The sequence below is a fragment of the Suncus etruscus genome, chromosome 3 (assembly GCF_024139225.1).
Source record: "Suncus etruscus isolate mSunEtr1 chromosome 3, mSunEtr1.pri.cur, whole genome shotgun sequence".
Lineage (NCBI taxonomy): Eukaryota > Metazoa > Chordata > Mammalia > Eulipotyphla > Soricidae > Suncus > Suncus etruscus.
The window spans coordinates 38,485,639-38,507,539 of NC_064850.1; the positions used below are offsets into that span (position 1 = coordinate 38,485,639).

Below are 21,901 nucleotides of genomic sequence, written 5' to 3' on the forward strand. Positions count from 1 at the left end.
GGAGCCCTTTCTGCCTTTTAATGATTTGAGGAGAAACTTGGATGACAAACAATTTGGAATAAACATGAGATAGAGTGTGACCTGTCGAGGCAGCCAAGGTGAAGGTCTAGTGTGCTATTTGCTGACACAAACAACCCTGCCTACATTAACACCTGGGACAGGGTGCAGGATAGGTGGCAGAGAAACTGCGATCCAGAGCCTAAAAGCTGCTTTGCCTTGAAGACTGTGGCGGAGGCATGTCTCCCCTATTGGCCCTGCTCCTGGGGGCTGTGCTCTGCCCCCACATACTCGGCCACCCGACAGAGCCAGAGACAGTGACCCCAGAAGATTCACATAACAATACCCTCCCCGACATCCACACTCTAGCTAGCAGCAATACCAACTTCGCCTTCAGCCTCTACAAGCTCTTGGCTGCCCAGAAACCCGAGAACAACGTGATCTTTTCCCCATTCAGCATTTCCGTGGCCTTGGCTCTGCTGGCCCTTGGGGCCCGTGGCAACACCCAGACCGAGACTCTCCAGGGCCTCAAGTTCAACCTCACCCAGATATCTGAGGCTGAAATTCAGCAGGGTTTCCAGCTACTGCTGAGCCGCTTGAGCAGGCCAGGGACCGACCTGCAACTCAACATAAGCACAGCCGTGTTTGTGGACCAGCAGTTTCACCTGCTAAAGAGCTTCCGGGAAGAGGCCCAAACCTTGTACACAGCCGATGCCTTACCTACCGACTTCCAGGATCCCCTCACTGCTGAGAAGTTCATCAATGACTACGTGGAGCAGAAAACCAAGGGGAAAATCAAAGAACTGGTCAAGGACTTAGAATCAGGGACGAAGATAGTGTTGGTGAACTGCCTCTTCTTTAAAGGTTCGGCCACAGGCTTGGGAGGGAATTGGGTTTTCATCAGAGACCTCAGTGCTGCTCTGCTTGGTTAAGCCTCCTGAAATCCTGGAGCCTATACTAGACTTGGCCACCTCCTTGAAGACCAAGGAGGGCAAAAGTTCAGTATGGGTTCAGAAGGAGGTAGAGTGTCTGAACCTGGGCTGGCAGACTTGGGGATGGGTCTGGCAGCACCCACATTTCCAGGTCCCAGGATGTAGAAAGGATGAGAGAGGACAGCAGGGTGGTCATGAAGCGGAGGGTCAGAAGAGGGCAGAGAAGACAGGAGTTGTGGATTACGGGCTGGGCATGTGAGCAGTAGGATTGAGAGGACAAGCCTGGGGACAGCTCCTGCAAGGCTCAGTCAGCTCCCAGATCTAAATCACTGGTTGCTCTGCTGGTATTGAGGCCTGATGGCATCAAACCCAGGGATGGTCCACATTCCAGGCCTTGTGCCTAAGGGGAGTAGGCACTTGGATCCCTGCAAGACTTCGCAATGACTCTCATGCACAGGACCCTTTAGATCAGGAACCTGTTCCCTCTATTCAGCATGACCAGCCCCTGAGGGTTCAAGTCTGGCCTGCCTGATATGCCCATGAGTACAGGGACCTAGGGCAGCCTTGGGACCAGCCATCCTGGGGACCTGGGCAGGTTCTTGACCTTTCTCTTTGCTTCTAGCCAAGTGGAAGACACCCTTCGACCCCCACAAAACCTTCACAGGAGATTTCCATGTGAACAAGATCAGGGTGGAAAAGGTGCCTATGATGATGGTTGAGGATGTATCAGTGCTGCACTTCAGGGACGAGATGCTGGGCAGCAACGTGGTACAGCTGCCCTACAGTGACAATCGTGCGTATGCACTCCTTGTCCTTCCGGACCAGGGCCGCATGGCTGAGCTGGAGGGGGCACTGCACCCTTGCACCTTCCAGCACTGGAAGGACTCGATGATGTCCAGGTACTGTTCTGTCTTGGCGAGAGTTCGCCTCGGATCCCATCTCCCCATTGTCTTAGACCACAGGTCCCTACCAACACTAGTCAGCAATGGAATTCCCGGGGTGGAGGCACCAATGGAGTTGGGGTTCCCTGGCTTGGGTGCCTGCCTAGCTCTTGGAGTACCAAGGCAGAGAGATGTTAAAAGATCCTGATAATAACATGGAGGAGCCAGGCAAGGATTTCCAATCAACCCACCAGCCACATCCTTTCTCCTATCTCAGATCTATGTCGAGAGGGGACAACAGGCAGAAATGTGACTGGTGAAAGCTGGGGAGATACAGGCTGGGGACAACATTGTCTTGGTTCTGAAGGGAATTGTTCACTTATGCCTTCACTTCTTTTTTCTTTTTCTTTTTTGGTTTTGGGGTCACACCTGGCAGCACTCAGGGGCTACTGCTGGCCTTTGCTCAGAAATCGCCCCTGGCAGGCTCAGGGGACCATGCGGGATGTCGGGATTCTTCTGCATGAAAGGCAAATTCACTCACTCATTTTTCACTCTCATTCTTTGAATTCAATCACTCATTCAATCCTTCATTCACTCATTTATTCTTTCACTCACCTATTTATTCTCATTCACTGTTTATTATCCATTCTTTCTTTCTTTTTTTCTTTTTATTTTTCGGGCCACACCCATTTGATGCTCAGGGGTTACTCCTGGCTAAGCACTCAGAAATCACCCCTGGCTTGGGGGGACCATATGGGACACCGGGGGATCGAACCGTGGTCCTTCCTTGGCTAGTGCTTGCAAGGCAGACACCTTACCTCTAACGCCACCTCACCGGCCCCTGTTATCCATTCTTTTACTTACTCATTTATTTGCTGATTCATTTACTCTGTTATTTATTCTTTTTAATCCAATCATCATAAATGACAAAATTCCAAAGTTACTCATTAATGAGTTTCAGATGTACAATAATGATCCAATACCAATACCTTCACCAGAGCTCACTTTGCTCTGCCATTGTCTCCAATTATGCTCCAGTCCCCCAGCCTGCTTCTGTAGTAGGCACTTACACTTCTCCCAGTGTCCTTCCACTTATCCTTCACCATCATCTCCTGTCTTACCCCCAGACTCCCTTCTCAGTGACAGACTTCCTAATGAAGACCAATTTTCCTGTTCTTCATTTCTAGTGCATTTGGGAATTTGTTATTATCCTACTATGGTTCTTTATATCTCACATGTGAGAGATCATTTTGTTTCTGTCCCTCACCAGATCCATCCACAAGCAGATGTGGTGATCAGTGATTGTGCCCTACCCTAGGGTGGGAGCAGAATGCCAGGTCACATCCTAGGGTAGGGCACAATCACCATCAGGGTAGGGTCAGTAACATAATAATCCCATTAAAATGTTTATACACACAACAGTATATGACTTCATCTTTTCTTATGACTGAGTACTATTCCATTATATATATATATATAAATTTCCATATCCAGGCATTTGATCTCAGACTCTTGGGTTGTTTTGAGATTCTGTCCATTGTGATTAGTGCTATAGTGAACTATGGAATGCAACTGTTTTTTTCTGCATTGTGTTTTTGAGTCCTTGGGTTATATTCTCAGGTAAGGTGTTCTTGGGTCATAAGGAAGCTTAATACTTACTATTTAGGAATATTCATACTGTTTTTCAGAAAGGCTGGTCCAGTCAACAGTTGCACCAACAGTGAACAAGATTTTCCCTTTGCATACCAACACTGGTTGTTGTTTTATGGGATGTGTGTCAGTCTCTCTGGTGTGAGGTGATAGCTCATCATTGATTTAATGTGCAATTCCCTAATTATTAGTGATATGATCATTTTTATATGCCTTTTGTCATTTGTATTTCTTTTCTGAGGAAATCTCTGTTCATTTCTCCTCCCCATTTTTGATGAAGTTGGATTCTTCTACTTGTAAAGTTCTAACAGTGATTTACATATCTTAATATCAACCCTCTATCATTTGGGTAATGAGCCAGTAATTCTCCCCCATTCTATGGGTGTTATTTTACTCTTATCGTCATTTTATTTAAGGTGCAGAAGCTTCTAAATTTATTGGAATCCCGTTTGTTTTTGCTTTCACTTGCTTGGTCAATGGCATTTCCTTTTTGAACATGGCTTTAGCTTCAATGTCATGGAGTGTTCTGCCTATGTTTTTCTCTATGTACCTTATAGGAAAATAAACTTTTTATTAAGCTGAGACATGTTAAGTCATTGAGAAAAAGTAACAAACTCAGCCTGTACAGGGGCCACACAGGTCAATGCGAGGATTTGCTGTTCCAGAAATCCACTACCAGGCACGGAAAGGATGTAGGAAGACTCGAGAGAAAATTTATTGTCCGTAGTCAAGCCAAAGTGCAATATTTCATCTAGGCAAAACCCTAAGCTCCTGAGAAGTGGACCTGGGTACATCCTGTGACTATGTCTGGCCAATCAGTTGATAGTTGGCATATCTAGCCAATCAAAGCAAATGTGTTTCCATTTACTTGTGTCTTCTTTATTTCTGAAGTTTTCTTTAGTAGTTTTCTTTGTGTGATTCTTTTACCTCTTTTGATAAGCTTATTTCTAGTTTCCTAATTCTGTGAGGCCCAACTATAAAGTGAATGCTTTTTTAATTTCTCTCTTTTCTATTTTGTTATTTGTATGTCAAAAGCTCATGAACATTTTTCATGTTGATTTTGTAGCCTGCTGCTTTACTATAAAAGTTCATTGTTTCTTTTCTTTTCTTTTCTTTTCTTTCTTTCTTTATTTATTTTGATTTTTGGGTCACACCCAGTGGCTCTCGGGGGTTACTGCTGGCTCTGTGTTCAGAAATTGCTCCTGGCAGGCTTGGGGGACCATATGGGATGCCAGAGATCAAACCCGGGGGCATCCTGGGTTATCAGTGTACAAGGCAAACATCCTACCACTGTACTATTGCTTTGGCCCCTACATAAGTTTATTGTTTCTAAGAGCTTTTTAGGGTTTTAGCCTTTAGGGTTTTCTAAGGTGTTGTTGTTTTTTTTCTTTTTTCTTTTTTTTTTTTTTTTTAGGCGTTTCTAGGTTTTTGATATTTTTTTTTCATGCCAAAATCGGGGGATCTTCAGTTTGTCAGAGGCCAAGCAGACAGGACTCTGACAAGATACTTCAAGCCTTTTTTGTTTGTTTGTTTGGTTTGGTTTGTTTTGGGGTCACACCCAGCAGCACTCAGGGGTTACTCCTGGCTCTGAGCTCAGAAATCACTCCTGGCAGGCTCAGGGGACCATATGGGATGCCGGGATTCAAACCACTGTCCTTCTGCATGAAAGGCAAAAGCCCTACCTCCATGCTATTTTCTGGCCCCAAGCCTTTTTTTTTTTTTAAATAGAAAAGTCAGGGAGCTTATGACAAACCACTACGCTGGGAGAGGAAGAAAGAGGAAGGGAGAGCTAGTTTGGGACCAGGGTAAGGTCAGATTGAAGGCCAGGTAAAAGGAACAAGTATACAAAGTAAAGATACAGCCAAAGGTCTGAAGAAATCAGAAAGAAAAGCTGTTGCCAGGAGCAAAACAGTGGTTCAGATTGCTGCTCCAATTGCCTCTTTAAATTGACACCATCTCTCCACCCTGGCTCTCCACCCCTCACTGAGGTCTTTCTTTAAAAGGCAGATCCCTTTTATGGCTGGTGCTGGATTGCTTCTGGGGTAATACAATAAAGTAGGACAAGAGTATCATGTCATCATCATAGAGAGTTTGGCTTCTTCTACTATCTGAATGCCCTAATATCATTTTACTGCCTAATTATAATTGGCCAGTACTTCCAATAATATATTGTATAGTAGTGGTGAGAGTGGGAAACCTGGGATTGTGCCTGATCTCAGAAGGAAGCCTTTCAGTTTTTCATCATTGATACCATGTTTTTTGTGTGCTTGTGGTAAATGGTTGTGATTATGTTGAAAAAAAGTTCCTTCCACTCCCATTTTATTGAGTTTCATCAAGAATGGGTATTTGATCTTGTCAGATGCTTTCTCTGCATTGAGTAATATGATCAAATGGTTTTCATTTTTCCTTGTATTAATATGCTGTATTATGTTGATTGGCTTATCTGTGTTAAACCATTCTTTTACTTATGGGATGAATTCCACTTGGTCATGGTGTAAGATCTTTTAGATGTGTTATTGGATTCTACTTGCTAGTATTTTGTTGAGGATCTTTGCTTCTGTGATCACCATCACCAGGGATGTGTCTGTAATTTTTCTTTTTTGTTCTGTTTCTGTCTGTCTTTGGTGTTGGGGTAATATTTAATTAATAGAAACTTTAGGCAATATTTTCTTTTGTTGGTTTCCTGAAAATAGCCTGAAAGGACTGGCAGTAGCTCTTCTTTCAAGGATTGAAAGAACTCACTAGTAAATTCATCTGGACCTCTGCTTTTGTTTAGGGGGAGACTTTTGATTACCATTTTCATTTCCTCAATAGTAATTGGTTTGTTCAAATGTTCCATATCTTTCTGGCTCAGCCTTGGGAGGTTATAGTTCAAGAATTAATCCATTTCTTCTAGATACCAAATTTTATGGAATAAAGATTTTTTTAAAAGTAGTCTCTGAGGCTGGTTCAATGGCAGTGGTTTATCAGAACTTATTAACGTTAGTATCACAAAAGTTGGTATATAACACCCCCAACTGCTCAATTTGACTGGCTTAAAAAAAAGTAGTCTCTGAGATATTTTTGAATTTCTTTAATATCTGTTGTGGCATCCCCCATTTGATTTCTAATTCAGTTTCTTAGAGGTTACTCTTTCTTTGTGAGTCTTGCTAGTAGTTTCTCAATCTTGTTTATTTTTTCCCCCAAGAAAAGACCCCTAGATTTTGTTTAATCTTTTGTTTAATTAATCTATTTTATTTCATAAATAAATTCTTTAATTGAATAACTATAAGATACAGTTATAAAGTTGCTCATGCTTGAGTTTGAAAAGACAATGTAGGCTGGTCCGAGAGCAGTGGTGTTTACAATTAATTGATCACAGCCAGTTACAGATTCCTTTGTTCCTTCTTCATACCTGCTGCTTCACTTGACTAGCCTAAAAAAAAAATAAAGAAAAGACAATGTAAACACTCTTCAACAATGTACATTTCACACCACCAATGTCCCCAGTTTCTCTCCCGCCCTCCCTGCTACCCTATCTTCTGCCTGCCTCTAGGAAAGACCTTTTCCTTCTCCTTTTTTCCTTCTTTTCTTTTTCTCCTTCTTTGCTTCTCCTTCTCTGTCTTCTTTTTTTCTTTTCCTTTGCTTCTTCTCCTCCTCATCTTCCTCCGCCTTCTCCTTCTCTTCCATCTCCATCTCCTCATCTCTTTCTTCTTCATTTGCTTTTTATACACAGTGGTCTACAATATAGTTACTGAAGAGGTATTACACATATCTCTTTATCTCCTTTCAGCACCTTTTCTTTGTACAGAGTGATCATTTCCAACTCTCATTGACATAGTGGTCCCATCTCGGACTTAACTGCACTCCTCACTATTTGTGTCAAGCTTCTTGCCATGGATTGGTCTTCCTGGTTCTTGTCTCTCTTGTTTATGTCTTTTAATACTTTACTATTGTTTATATGACACAAATGAGTACAATCATTTTATGTCTATCCCTCTCCTTCTTACTCACTTAGCTCACCATAATACTTCCGTATCTATCCTGAGATAGCAACTTTTATAACTTTATTTTCTAATTGTTGCACAGTATTCTATTGAGTAGATGCACCATTGTTTTTTTATCCATTGAGTTGTTCTTGGTCACCTGGGGTGTTTTCAAATTCTGGATATTGTGAATAGTGCTGCAGTGAACAAAGGAGTACAGAGGACTTTTGTGCATTTGAGCTTCGAGGGTATATTCCTAGGAATGTTATCACAAGATCATAAAGAAGCTCAATTTCTAGTTTTTTTGAGGAATATCCATATTTTTTCCTAAAAGGCTGGATTGCTCAACATTCCCACCAGTAGTAAATGAAAGTTCCTTTCTCCTTGCATCTGGGCCAACACTGGTTTTGGATGTATGGCAATATGTGTGGTGTGATAGTTTATCTCGTTTTTATTTGCATTTCCCTGATAATTAATGATGTGGAATCATTTCTTCACGTCCCTTTGGCTAGCTGTGCTTTTTTTTTTTTTGAGGAAGTTTTTATTCATCTCTTTTCCTCATTTTTGAATGGGGGTTCAATGATATTTTTCTTGTTACATTATAGCAGTATATATACATATTATATATGCTTTATATATCTTAGATATAGACCCATTATCAAGTGGGTTTTGAGTGATTAAATACTCCCATTCCCTGAGTATTATTTGTATCCTAGTTACCATTTCCTTGGAGGTGCTAAACAATCTTAGTTTAATGCAGTCTCATTTGTTTATCTTTGCTGCCATTTGATTGGTCTGTGGAGTTTCATTCTTCAAGATGGTGTTAGCCTTGACGTCATGAAAAGTTCTGCTTACATTTTCCTCTATATAACTTATGATTTCAGGTCTGATATTAATGTATTTAATCTTTATTTAATCCATTTTTATTGTATTATTGCATCATGTCAAAGAGAGATCTGGTTCACTTTTTTGTTTTGTTTGTTTGTTTGTTTTTGTTTTTGGGCCACACCCGGCATTGCTCAGGGGTTACTCCTGGCTGTCTGCTCAGAAATAGCTCCTGGCAGGCACGGGGGACCATATGGGACACCAGGATTTGAACCAACCACCTTAGGTCCTGGATCGGCTGCTTGAAAGGCAAACACCGCTGTGCTATCTCTCCGGGCCCTTTTGTTTTTTGTTTTGTTTTGTTTTTTTGTTTGTTCACTTTTTTATATGTAGCTGACAAGTTCTCCCAACACAACTTGTTGGAAAGGCTTTCCTTGTTCCACTTTTATGCCCCTTTATCAAAGATTAATTGATGATAAACATGAGGATTAGTCTCAAAATATTCAAGTCTGGGGCTGGAGTGATAAAACAGTGGTAGGGAGTTTGCCTTGCACACCGCCCACCCAGGGAAAACCCAGATTTGATCTCTGGCATCCCCTATGGTCCCCTGAACCTGTCAGGATCAATTTCTTTTTTTTAAGCTGGAACATTCTCTGAACTTTATTTTTATTATTATGATATCAAAGATGCAAAGAAAAAGGACAAGGTAAAGTTACAGTGACAGAATCAATTTCTGAGTGCAGAACCAAGAGTAACAACCCCTGAGTGCTGCTCAATGTTGAAAAAACAAACAAACAAAAATTATCAAGTTTATTCCTTTAATAATAGGGTTTGTCTTTATTACAGTATCATGCTGTTCTAATAACTACTGTTCTCTAGTACAATTTAAAGTTGGGGAAAGAGATGCTTACCATCTTTTTCCCAAGGAGTTCTTTAGTTATTGGTGTAGGCTTATTGTTTCGAATAAATTTCAGAAGGGGCTGGTGAGATAGCATGAAGGTAAGGTGTTTGCCTTCCATGCAGAAGGACGGTGGTTCAAATCCCAGCATCCCATATGGTCCCTCGTGCCTGCCAGGGGCGATTTCTGAGCATAGAGCCAGGAGTAACCCCTGAGCACTGCCGGGTGTGACCCCCCCCCAAAAAAAAGCAAAAAAAAAAAAAAAGAATTTCAGAAGTGTTTGATCTATTTATTAGAAAAATGTCATGGATGTCTTTATAGGGATTGCATTGAGTCTGTATAATGCTTTGGGATATATTGCCATTTTCATGTGTTTCTTGCAGACAGTGAATGTTGTATTGAGTTTTCTTATCCATTTTGCCACTCTATGTCTTTTAGTTGGTGCATTTAGTTCATTGGTATTGAGAGAAATTGTTGTCATGGAATTTTCTGCTATCTTTTTGTAGAAATTTGGTGTGTTTGTAGAGTTTATTTTGCCTTAAAGTGCACCCTTCAGGAAACAGAGTGATAGCATAGCAAAGAGGGCATTTGTCTTGCACATGGCCATATTGATTTTGATCCCCAACATCCCATATCATCCCCCTGTACATGCCAGGAGTCATTTCTGAGTAGAGAGTCAGGAATAAGCCCAGAGCACTTTTGGGTGTGGCCAAAAATAAGCAGAAAACAGTACTTCTTCAGTTCTTTTAAAGTTGATTTTTAATTTTATAAAGTTTATAAGCTGTTGTTTATTAGTGAAGCTGTGTATCTTGCCTTCAAACCTGAATTAAAGTCTGTGAAGGTAAAGTATTCTTGATGAGGTATTTATTTTTAGTTTTTTTTACTATATCCAATCAATGCCTATGGGCCTGAAGGGTTACATGTGGTAAGTCTAGTGTACGACTTAAGGATGCTCCATTATATGTGATTTCCTTTTATGATCTTGCTTCTTTCAGTATTCTATCTCTGGTTTTCATCATTGTGACTAGGATGTGCCTTGGTTGTTATCATTTGGTCTCCTTTAGCTCATACTCTGCATATCCAGGATGTGGGTAGATGCAATCTTCAGCTATGTGAACTTTCAGCAATGATGTCTTTGACTACTGATTCTTCATAGGGGTTTTCTTTCTGGCTCTCTGGAACCCTAATTATTTCTATTTAATTTATTTCCAAGTTTTATTGTTGTAAGTTTATTTATTTTGAGGATTTTTCTATCTTCTTTTTATTTACTTTGAGACACTCTTCTGCTGCTGTCTGGAGGTGTTATGCAGCTCATCTTCGAGCTCATAAATTCTGTCCCTGGCATTTGTCACTCTTCTTGTGATGCCATCTAGTGAGTTTTTGTTTTGTCTACCAAAATTTTTAGGTTCTGTCGTGTCTGTTTGAGTTTTATCATTTCTACTCATAAATTCTTAAATTTTATTGACTGTCTCTTTCATGGTTTCTTTGAGTTCTGTGAACATCTTCAACATTTCCTCAATAAAGTCCTTTCAGGCACTGGAGCGATAGCACAGTGGTAGGACTTTTGTCTTGCATGTGGCAGAGCTAAGATGGACCGTGGTACAATCCCCTGGCATCCCATATGTCCCCCAAACCAGGAGCGATTTCTGAGTGCAGAACCAGGAGTGACTACTGATCATCACCGGGTGTGGCCCAAAACCAAAAAAGAAATAAAAATAAAAATATATAAAGTTTTTTCAGAGAGTCTGTATAGATTACTGATACTTGTTGGATCTTTAAAACTACTATTTTCTTGCACTAAACTTGGTGTTGTTGTGTATTGCTTTCCTATTGTGACCTTTGAATTAAGATGGTATTTTTTTTGCATGTTTTATGGGCTCATTGAAATGCATAGTCATGAAGGAAAGCACTCTTTCCATGGTGCACTGACCTGGGTTGAAAATGACTCATCTCAGTCAAAAAGTCCCTGTTGATTTGTCTTTCTGCTTTCATTCTTGGGACTATGAATTTGAAAGACATCACCACTGTTCCAGGTGCTTTTAGCTCAAAGTATACTAACTTGAGGGTACAAATGGCTCTTTTGAGTCCCAAAGAGGACCTCAGTGCTAGTCTATCTGCCTTTCTTTGGCATTTTTTCATTCAAATTTGTTATTTTCTTTTTAAAATTTATTTTTTATTGAATCAGTATGGATTACAAAGGCAAAAAGATGTTTAACATTCAGTTTTGGATGCACATTGTTATAACGCCAAGACCTTTACCATTGTCAACTTTCCTCCAGCAGTGTCCACAGTTTCCCTCCTGCCTTCTAACCTGACTCTTTCCTCCCCCTTCCTAACTTGTCTCCTGACCTCAACACACTGGCAAACTTTCTACTAAAGACCATTTCTTTTGCTCTTCATTTCTAAGCTTTTGGGCATTATTTCCTTCCTTCTCCTTGGATTGCTTTGTTGTTCCTTTTCCAGATTTTAAGCTGAGCAGTTTAAGGTTATTTATGTGGGCACTGTCTTCCTGCCTAATGAATGCTTTCATAGTTATGAACTGTTTTGAGGTGTCCAACAAGTTTTGGTAGCTCATGTTCTCATTTTCATTTGTTTCCAGTAATCCTTTGATTCCTCTTTGACAGTGGCTATGCAGTAGTGAGATGTACTTACTTACTTACTTATTCACTTACTCATTCTCTTATCCATTATCAATGATTTTTTTTTGTTTGTTTTTGGGCCACACCCAGTAACGCTCAGGGGTTACTACTGGCTATGCGCTCAGAAGTTGCTCCTGGCTTGGGGGACCATATGGGACACCGGGGGATCGAACCACGGTCCATCCAAGGCTAGCGCAGGCAAGGCAGGCACCTTACCTTTAGCGCCACCGCCCGGCCCCTGACTCAATGATTTTAAAACACTCATTTATTCACGCATTCAGTTATTCTTTCACCAACTCTCTCATTCACTCATTTATTAACTTACTCATACACTCACACTCCCATTTACTCATTCACTCATTCATTTATGCTATCACTCACTCAGACTCACTCTCTTTCTCTCATTCATTCACTCCACATGGGGTTGGTAACTGAGCCTTACTCATACCCCACATAAATGGTGACCTGAGAGATTCCTGCACATGAACCATAATGCTCTGCATGCTTTTTCTGGGAGATAATAATCCTCCTTGACACAGAAGTAATTTGGTGTTTTCAAGGGAGAGAAATAAACGGGTACTTGAGGAACATTGGAGGGAAATGATGTCCTATTCTAGAGGTTCTTGTCACTTTAGCCGAGCAGTTGGAGGTGGAGGTGATAGCTCAGGAAGGGAAGTATGGAAAAATTCACTGGGAAAAGTATTTGACAAAGGAGGAAATTGCAGTCGGAGGGGAGTGTAACTAGAGGCAGGAGGAGCAGGAGGTCAGTGGGGAGTGAGTGAGGTTTCAGACCAACAAAATCAATCTCTTCCTCCTTTACGTGAGCTTCAAGGATCAGATTAGGGACTGGGTCTTTCATTCAGCAGGAATAGGGAGTCAGGAGTATCTAGGAAAAGTCATTGAGAGATGAAGGTAGCCTACACCCCTCATAGTTTCTTTCTGTTCCCAGAAAAATAACGCTGTACCTGCCCAAGTTCTCCATCTCTGGAGACTATGATCTGGATAAAGTCCTGCCTATGCTGGGTATCAGTGAGGTCTTCTCTAAGGACGCGGATCTCTCAGGCATCACAGGGGAGCAGAACCTGCATGTTTCTCAGGTGAGCTAGACCAGTGTACCTACCAGCCTGTGAAGGGGTTGTGCTCTGAGCAGCCAATACACAGAGGGGCAGCCTGATTGTGTGTTTGTGTTGAGTTGTGTTGCTGTGTCCCCCTTGGCCACACTGTACCCCAGAATCCACAGGGGATCTTTAATGCTCTGTGATGGGGTCACAACCCCTGTGGAAAGTTCCCTCTTCTTCTGCCCAGGGGCCAATACAGGTCTTCCAGTCTCTGCTCTTCCATCATGCTGTGAGCCTATGATACTGGACTGGTACACAGCAGGGTCACAGCAGGGAGCAGCTCAGGAGTCTGTGTTAAGATACACCTGACCACGGGGCCGGGCGGTGGCGCTGGAGGTAAGGTGCCTGCCTTACCTGCGCTAGCCTAGGAGACGGACCGCGGTTCGATCCCCCGGCGTCCCATATGGTCCCCCAAGCCAGGAGCGACTTCTGAGCGCATAGCCAGGAGTAACCCCTGCGCGTTACCGGGTGTGGCCAAAAAACCCAAAAAAAAAAAAAAAAAAAAAAAAAAAAAAAAAAAAAGATACACCTGACCAGACCCTCAAAACATAAATGTTTATTCTGACTAGGGTGGCTGAACACATCATACCTGGGCACTGGCCAGTGAGGACAGCAGAGATGGAAGGACACAGCCTTATCCATAGCCAGGCCTCAGGAAAGCATGAAGCGGGATTGTCCACTGCTCTGTCCCAGGGCTGAGTCCAGCAGCTGCTCCAACCACAGGGGCTCAATCTAGGTGCTAATGAGAAGCACGGGTGTTACTTTTCACAAAACTTATAGTATGGTGTAGGGCCTGGGGACATGGTCCTGGGAAAAGCAGGAATGACAGAGCCCCCCACCCCACTCCCATCTTTCCTGCTCCTAAGCTCATGGCACATGTATGCTCAGATGTGTTGGTCAACTCTGAGATCTAATAGTACCATGAGAGGAAAACTTGCAGGGCCAGGCCAGCAGCCAGCAGGGACCTTGGGAAAACTGGCCAACTCTCCTCATCCTGTTCTGCTGACATCAAATCTATTTCCCCACAGGTAGTCCACAAGGCTGTGCTGGATGTGGCCGAGGAAGGCACAGAAGCAGCGGCCGCCACTGGCATCAACATGATGAATAAATCCTTAATAAGGAACTCGATCGTTGTGGATTTCAACAAACCCTTCCTGATAATTATTATCTCTGAGGACACACAGGACATCCTCTTCTTGGGAAAATTGGCTAACCCCATAACGGCCTGAACTAGCCATAGTAGGGCCAGGCCTAAGGAATCAGCTCTATCCCAGGAGCCTACATGCCAAGCACCCCTGTATTCCCACCCCCTTGTCTGTGCCCTGCAGGGGCAGCATTGAGAACAATAAAGACCTTCAGCAGCATCTACCTGGCCTTTAGTCCAGATGTGCCTGAGAGGCCCCTGCAGCTGCCCATCTAGGCCCAGGCCCTGATACCATCTTGTATCCTCTGCTCTATAATTTCCACCTTCAGTAGTTTCTTCTTCCAGGCTCTGAGCTGGTGGCCTGGATGCCCAGGCAGTGATATGCTGGCACCTGCCTCTTCTGACCATTCTAAAATCTTGGTCCTCAGTTGAGGAGCCAGATATGCCTGTCTGGACCCCATATGCACACAACTCTCCATCATGCCACAGCTGAGCTACCAGCCTTGTTAGTATACCTCCTGGCCTCAGCACCCCAACCTTGGGCAGTCTTTTCATCAGGGGCAACTGGAGTCCCCAGCTGACTAAGGATCACCCTCCTTCTGGGTAGCGGAGACCCCTAACCCATCACCAGAAGAGAGGTCAGGGCACCACAGGAAAGCTCGGCAGAGCTGGCCACAGCCTCGTGCCTTCAGCCTTGTTCATTCAGGCACCAGAACTAATGTTTTAGCTAAAATCCTGATGGGCTGAAATCTCTGTGTGCAGTGACCCATTCAATCTCTCCATCCCAGGTGACCTCAAATTTGTTATTACTCCCCAAAACTGGAAAGTAATAATAGTATTATTATTATTATTATAACAGAAGTTCAGACATTTTCCGTCACAAAGCCACTGAATGGTGTATCCTTAGAGCAATTTCCAAGGAGTGGGACAGGTCAGCAAACATTTCCACCACTTCTAGTCTCACATTTGAACCCAGTTCTGCGGATCCACCTGCAGAAGGCGCCAGAGCGCACAGGTGAGGGGCACTGACTTCCAGCACCCAGATGTTGGTGGTACCCTGCTGGTAATTATACCTTTTTTTTCTGCCCCGTCCTCTCGTAATTATACTTCTGACCAAGTGTCTATAAACTGGGGTTCCCTGGCACTCCTCCAGTTCCATGAACTTGCTGGAGCAGCTGAAAGAGCCCAGGATTCCTCTTCCCTGGGGTCCTGTGATTACCAAGGACAGGAGCTGGAAGGGTAAGGAGGTCAGGAACAGAAAAGCCCAGAGTACCCCTGGCCTGAAGTTGAGCCCATGCTCCAAATCTCTGTGTGTCCTGGCTAAAAACTCGTCCTTTGTGTTTTGGGTGGTTTGTTCCATCTGTGTGGTGGGGGATCCCTGCAGCTGGGGCACAGTTCACTCCCTTCCTCTCCCCAATCAAATTCTACCTGAACCACATCCTAGTTCTGTGGCCATTAAGCCACCTGTTTTGTCTGTCCCTGTTCCCATTCATGTAGCAGCCCTTTGCTCCTCTCAAAATTTAGGAAATCCGGGAATTGTGTGTACAGTGACTCAGAAACTGGGGAAGACCACTGATGCATGAGAAAAGCCAGTTGGTCACCTGCAGACCAAATCCATGTTCTTTACCCAGCCCAGATTTGGAGATAGGAACAGTCCCAGCAGGCTGTACTTCAATCTGTTGGCTCTGGGGGGTACTAAACTACAGTGTCACATCCCCTGAAGACTCTCATAGGGAAGACCTCAGATTTCACGACCCTGGTGAGCAATAAGAGATACTGAAAATGAAGAAGAAATTTTAGAACAAAAAAATAAGATAATAAGGGGGAAGTAGTAGTGTAGTATCTGAATGCTTTGGAGACTAAGAGCATTTAAAATAAGTGTATTAGTCAGGGAAGATTTCTCTGAGGTGGTGCTGTCAGAGGAATCATGGGAGGTACCTACTTAACTAGAGAAGAACATTTCTGGCAGCTAAACTTGGTGAGGACATTGGCAAGAAGCTGAAAGTGTTGAGTGGAAGGAAGGATCTGTAGGGTGAAAGGGCCATGGCAGAGCTCCCACTTCTGAGATATGGAGCTGGTAAAGCATCTAGAATGTTCCTTAAGCCACACACAGCCCCAAGAATTTTATACAGAGTTGTTGGCACAAGATTTGAAACTAGGGGCCAGTGCAGGAGCACAGAAGGTAGGGCATTTGCTTTACACACCGCTGACCCAGGTTCAATTTCTGGCATTTTATATGCCCTGGCAAGCCTGCCAGGAATGATTTCTGAGTGTAGAACCAGAGGTAACCACTGAATGGCACCAAATATTGAAAACAAAACACAGACACAATTGAAACTAAAATTTATTCTAGTGGCTGATCTTTCAGGAAGAGAGTAGATTTGGGAGATGCAGATACATCTGTATAAATGGAATACATGCAGATGTATTCCACTCACACCCACCTATGCATTCAGGTACACACCTAGCCGACATGCATCTACTATCCAACCATCCATTCATGCACCCACTTATCCATCCATTTTCCATCCACCATCTATAAATCACCCATAAATCCATCCACATTCATCCATTTACCACCCACCTTTATGCATCTACCATACACCTATCCACTCATCTACCACTTATCTATCATCCACTCATCTACTACACTCTCAACATTCATTCCTCTTATATCCTTCCATTTACCATCCATCTTCCATCCATCCATTCATCTAGCATGAATCCATCTCCAGCCATCCACCACTCACTACCTATCACTTACCACTCACCATCTATCACCCATTATTCATCATTCAGATACCATCTATCCAAACATTTAGCAAGAATTTACTCATTAAAATAGTTTATCAGTTACTTTTTCCATCTAAATCCATCTATTCGCCATTCATTTACTTATCCATTATCCACCATTCAAACACCATTCACACATTTCTATATTTATATTTAAATACCATCAATGCATCATCCACATATATCTATTCACACATTTATCCACCTCGATCCATTCATCCTTTTCCCATCCAAGATTAACCTAACTTCCCATACAATATATGTGCATCCCCATCCATCTAATATATAAGGTAAACTATCAGGCCCAGCACAGTAAGAGAAGTGGCAAAAGGCAGAAGGACCTGGGAATCTGGTAAAGAGATTCTCCAGCAATTCGGCAGTGACCATCCAGCAGGTTAAATCCAACAGGGATAGCAACATCCAGCAGAGCAATCTGGCAGAACCCCAGCACTTCAGCCCTAGCTTTAAATACTCCTGGGCTAATAGGCCTTTATTGGCAATTACAAAGGTCAGGCTTCTTGTAATTGATTATTCACCCTTAAAGGTAGCTGCTTTAAACAGTAGCTGTTTATGGATGACCTGGCTTCCTAAGAGTCTCTGTTTCCTTATATCTCCTCCATTTTTTATAAAAAAAAAAAAAATCTTGGGACATGAATTACTTTGTCTTACCTCATATTTCTGCATTTTTCTATAAAATTAAAAAAGGGGGTATGTAGCTAATCACCTTAAGAACACACTGTTTGGGGCCGGGCGGTGGCGCTCGAGGTAAGGTGCCTGCCTTACCTGCGCTAGCCTAGGAGACGGACCGCGGTTCGATCCCCCGGCGCCCCATATGGTCCCCCAAGCCAGGAGCGACTTCTGAGCGCATAGCCAGGAGTAACCCCTGAGCGTTACCGGGTGTGGCCCAAAAACCAAAAAAAAAAAAAAAAAAAAAAAAGAACACACTGTTTTAAAATCCAGAACACTCACCCTGTTTTCCCTAATCCCCTTATCCTATCTTCCCTAAACACAGACACCATGATTATAAGCATGTTTGTAGTTGACTTTCAGTCATAAACAGAATACCCCCCTTCACCAATGCAACATTCCCACAACCAGTGCTCCTCCTCTCCCTCACCACCACCACCTGTATTCACAACAGGCACTTCTACTGTGTGTCTGTGTGTGTATGTCTTTTGTACTGTGAGACTTGTGTGGAGATAATTTTTGTGACAGAGTGTGTCTGTGTGTTATTGAACTTGTCTTTCAACCCAGGTGCCCAGCTCCTTCCCTGGCCAAGACTTCACCTTATCTGTCCTCTTATCTAACACATCAAATCCCTCTCTTATGTTTTGTGAATTTTTACATGCCCTTGACACTCTCTAAGTAAGATAAGCTTGATTCAAGTGGGGCCTTCCAGCTCCTGTCCAGCTCTCAGCCTACTAGACTATCCTGGGTGGGCATTGACAGCAGGAAGAATCCTGTCCCTGAAGATCCCCCATTAAAGTTGGCAGGAGGTTGTAAAAGGAAAATATAATTCAGTGAGATGTGTGAGAAACATTGTGCTGAGTGAGAGCCTTAAGAGGAACAGACACAGCATGTTCTCTCATGTGCGAGATATAAAGAGATGTTATAACCTGAGAGAATACACAGAGACAGAAGAACTAGAACTGGTCTTAGATGAGAGATGCTAGGGGATTGGGGCTGTGGGTAAGGATGAGGGGTGCTGGGACAAAGTTGGTGGGTGTGTACACTCTAGGGGAGGGCATAATAGGGTCTTTGTTAGACAGGAAACACTATCATTAATTACATTGGACACCATGAGGTCAATAATACATTTTTTAAACACAAATTTTTAACTAAACTGGAGTTTCTGGACAGAGACTGAGGGGAACAGAAAGTTCTTTCTCACTGAGAGGGAACACTGAGTACCAAGGCCCTAAGAAATAGTCATTTCACTGCAGGCCCAGGCATCCCAGAATCCCCACAGATGAAGAGTCTTACTGGCCACCTGTGAAAGCAGCTTCAGAGGCCACAGTTAAGAATATGGGCTAACAGACGATCTGCCCCACGCCTGGGCCCTGATGTGGACAAGGGACAATTTGATGAGCTTCACACTAGGTGTGTGCAGCACCAAAGCTGCTACCCCAGAGCCCCCAGAGGGGAAACTTGAAGTTTGGAAGGATCCTGACCCTGAGGGTGTCCCAACACTCAACACTGGCCGCTCCAGTCCATGAGCCACTGCTCATCCCAGTGCCTCAACAACCGCACTGCCCCCTCTCCATAAGGATGATCAACTTCATCCTGCAGCTGCTGGGGATAAGGTACAGAGAGGGAATGACAGAGAACAAGGACAATGGCAGAGTATGGTCCTGACCAGAGATCCCCTGAACCCCAGGATAAAAACCAAAGCCCAGAATGGCACTCCAGTGCAGGTAGAGAAAGCCCAGGTGAAATGGAGTCTGGGTCAGGCTTTCTGTCTCTGTCCCCACCTATGTCATTACCCATACTGGTAATGGTACATGCTACTGGTCATCCTCTCCTAGGCTCCTGCACAGATAAACCTGGTGAACATTCCTGGGTCACCTAACAACTAAGGTGCCTGGCCCACTGAGGTGCCCAGCACATAGGACTTTGCTGTGAGTACTGCGAGGGCAGGCTGGAGATAAGAGGGCAGGGGACTTCTGATCTGGATTTGGGGTGCAGAGATTACGCATATATTGCTCACACAGGAGGATTTAGGGAAGGTGGGCTGAGCCTTCTCCCTAGAGGTGACACACCCTAGAGCTACAGCAACACCCTCCTTGGGCCCCCCTAAGGGAACAACTGCACCATCCACACAACACTAAAGCAGACTCCTACAGACCAAGGGTGGCTGTGCCTGGAGTAAACAAGAGTAACCCAGCACAGAGAAGTATGGCTCATATGGTTCAAGGCTGGCAGTAAGCAGTATTGGGTTCAGGGGATGAGCCAGGAGTGACAATGGACCTAGAGATATGTCATATACTCCTGCTTGTTGTGGCCCAGCAGATAGAGCAGTCAGGGTGTGTGTGGTGCTCAAAGTCAGGGAGTCCCCAGCCAATCTGGTACCCCCATTGCCCCTAAGCTCATGTGCCCTTCAGCCTCTGCTTAGGAACCACTCAGCACAGAGAGCAAGCAGAGAGTGAATTGTGGAACACTGAACAAGGATTCTTTCCCCCCCCCTCCCCCTGGGAAGAGCGCAAACGCAGTCCCCCACTACCACAAATTATACAGTCGAGTTTCCCACATTTGGGGAAATCGCAGGGGTCAGCACATACGGAGTGCAATAGACAAGCCTCACCCTGGGGAAACCACCTTTGAGATCTCTGAACAGGGGGTTCTTACGGGCTATGCATACATTTGACCGTGTGTGACCAGCAACTCTCCTTAGGGTCCCTGAGTCCTAGGAAGAGTGATCCTGAGCACTGAGCCAGAAGTATTTCCTGGGAAACACTGAGCTTGGGCCCAAACCACAAAAACAAACAAATGTTAGATTACACTTTATTTAACTTAAAACAAAGGTCATCCCTGCTTTATTTGTATGTTTGTTTATAATTTGGATTTAACCCAAAACAAAGATTATCTTATATGTAAATCTGGACAAGACACCTCAGGAAAGCTTCCCAACCTAGGGGTGGTCTCTATACTCAATAAAAACAGTTCTGGCAGGCAGCTAAGTGGAGATACTAAGTAGAAAGATTGCCAGACTACAACCTCAACCTGGTTTGGATTATTCCATGCATGACCCTGATTCAGATTTGTTCAACTGGGGATGGAAATATGGCACCTGGAGTGATTTTACAAACAAACAGACAAAAGATTTTGTGGATGGTAGGAAAGAAGCAAAATGCAGAGAACCTATGGGGACATGACCAGCTTGCAGGATCCACATCTTGGTGACCCAGGTGAGATTTCTCTGTACTGCAGGTTCCCAGCCCCCTACACCACCAGGCATGACCAAGATTCAGCTGGGTGGCAATGGTACAAGCAGGATCAGCCAAAGATCATTCATCTCAGATTCTCTGGAAACCTATCTGAAGGTTACTGGGGCTGTAAACTGGAAAGAGGTGGGGACTCTCAACTTTGAATTCAAGAAGGCATGTGAAGACCAGGCAGAGGTTAAGTGCCAAAACTGGGCTGGGTTTGAGGACTAGATTCTACTAGAGTTAGCAGGCCCGAGAAGATTTGAGGATATGTTGTATGTATTTCCTGCTTGGGGCAGGTGAATTTTCTCTAGGGAGGGCTAAATCCATCTGTTATGATTGGGAAATTCATTAATTCAAGACCTCAAAGTCCCTGCTAGTTCAAGGTTCTGATACTTACTATTGCTTGAACACATCCTGGGCCAGCTAGTCAAGAGAAATGCATGTAAAAGAGCTGTCCAGTGTCAGAGACACTAGGGGTTTGGGCACTCATGCATGACCTTCTGAAATGGTGGGATTCTGGGAGGGCACTTGCAAATAATGAATCATGAGAAGAAGTCACAACAAAAGGCCTGGATCCCATGTCCTGGTTCTGGTACCTGCGGGGCTCGTTGAATCTCTGTGTCCCCATATGGGCTATTGACCCCACATCTCAATAATCTGGTGACCCTGAAAAGTCCTCATCACTCGCTTGCTCACTCTCTCTCTCTCCCTCTCCCTCTCTTTCTTTTTCTCTCTCTCTCTTTCTCTCATTGCATATAATGAAGCTATGCTCACAGACCATACATCTCACCCCACTCCTGCTGCTCTTGGCTGCCCTCCTAGACCTTTATTATGATGTGCAGCCCTCACATGGTGAGAACTCCAATGCCAGTGCTCACTTAGAGGTTTATAAAACTCAAAAGATCTCCCAAGCATCAGATCACTCCAACTAACACAATTTAACTCTCAAGTTCTACCACTTGATCACAAACCAAAAGCCCAAGGAAAATGCCTTTTTCTCCTCACTAAGCATCTCAGCAGGCATTACCATACTCTCACTGGGATATGGCTCACTCAACCACAACCAAACACTTCAGGCACTGGGCTTCAACCTTACCAAGCTATCCAAGGCTGACATCCACCAGGGCTTCCAG

General features: G+C 43.8%; 1 protein-coding gene and 1 non-coding gene across 2 annotated transcripts; one reads left to right on the forward strand and one right to left on the reverse strand.

Moving 5' to 3' along the window:
• Window positions 1–236: 236 nt before the first annotated feature.
• Window positions 237–14,134, forward strand: LOC126004285 (serpin A3-8-like). Its single transcript, XM_049770744.1, has 4 exons — window positions 237–861; window positions 1,552–1,828; window positions 12,737–12,884; window positions 13,934–14,134. The coding sequence occupies exons 1-4, from the start codon at window positions 237–239 to the stop codon at window positions 14,132–14,134; spliced, it is 1,251 nt and encodes a 416-aa protein (XP_049626701.1).
• Window positions 14,135–20,030: 5,896 nt separating this feature from the next.
• Window positions 20,031–20,198, reverse strand: LOC126005369 (U1 spliceosomal RNA). The gene has a single exon (XR_007494487.1). It is a non-coding gene; the product is annotated as a U1 spliceosomal RNA (small nuclear RNA).
• Between the last annotated feature and the right edge of the window lie 1,703 nt (window positions 20,199–21,901).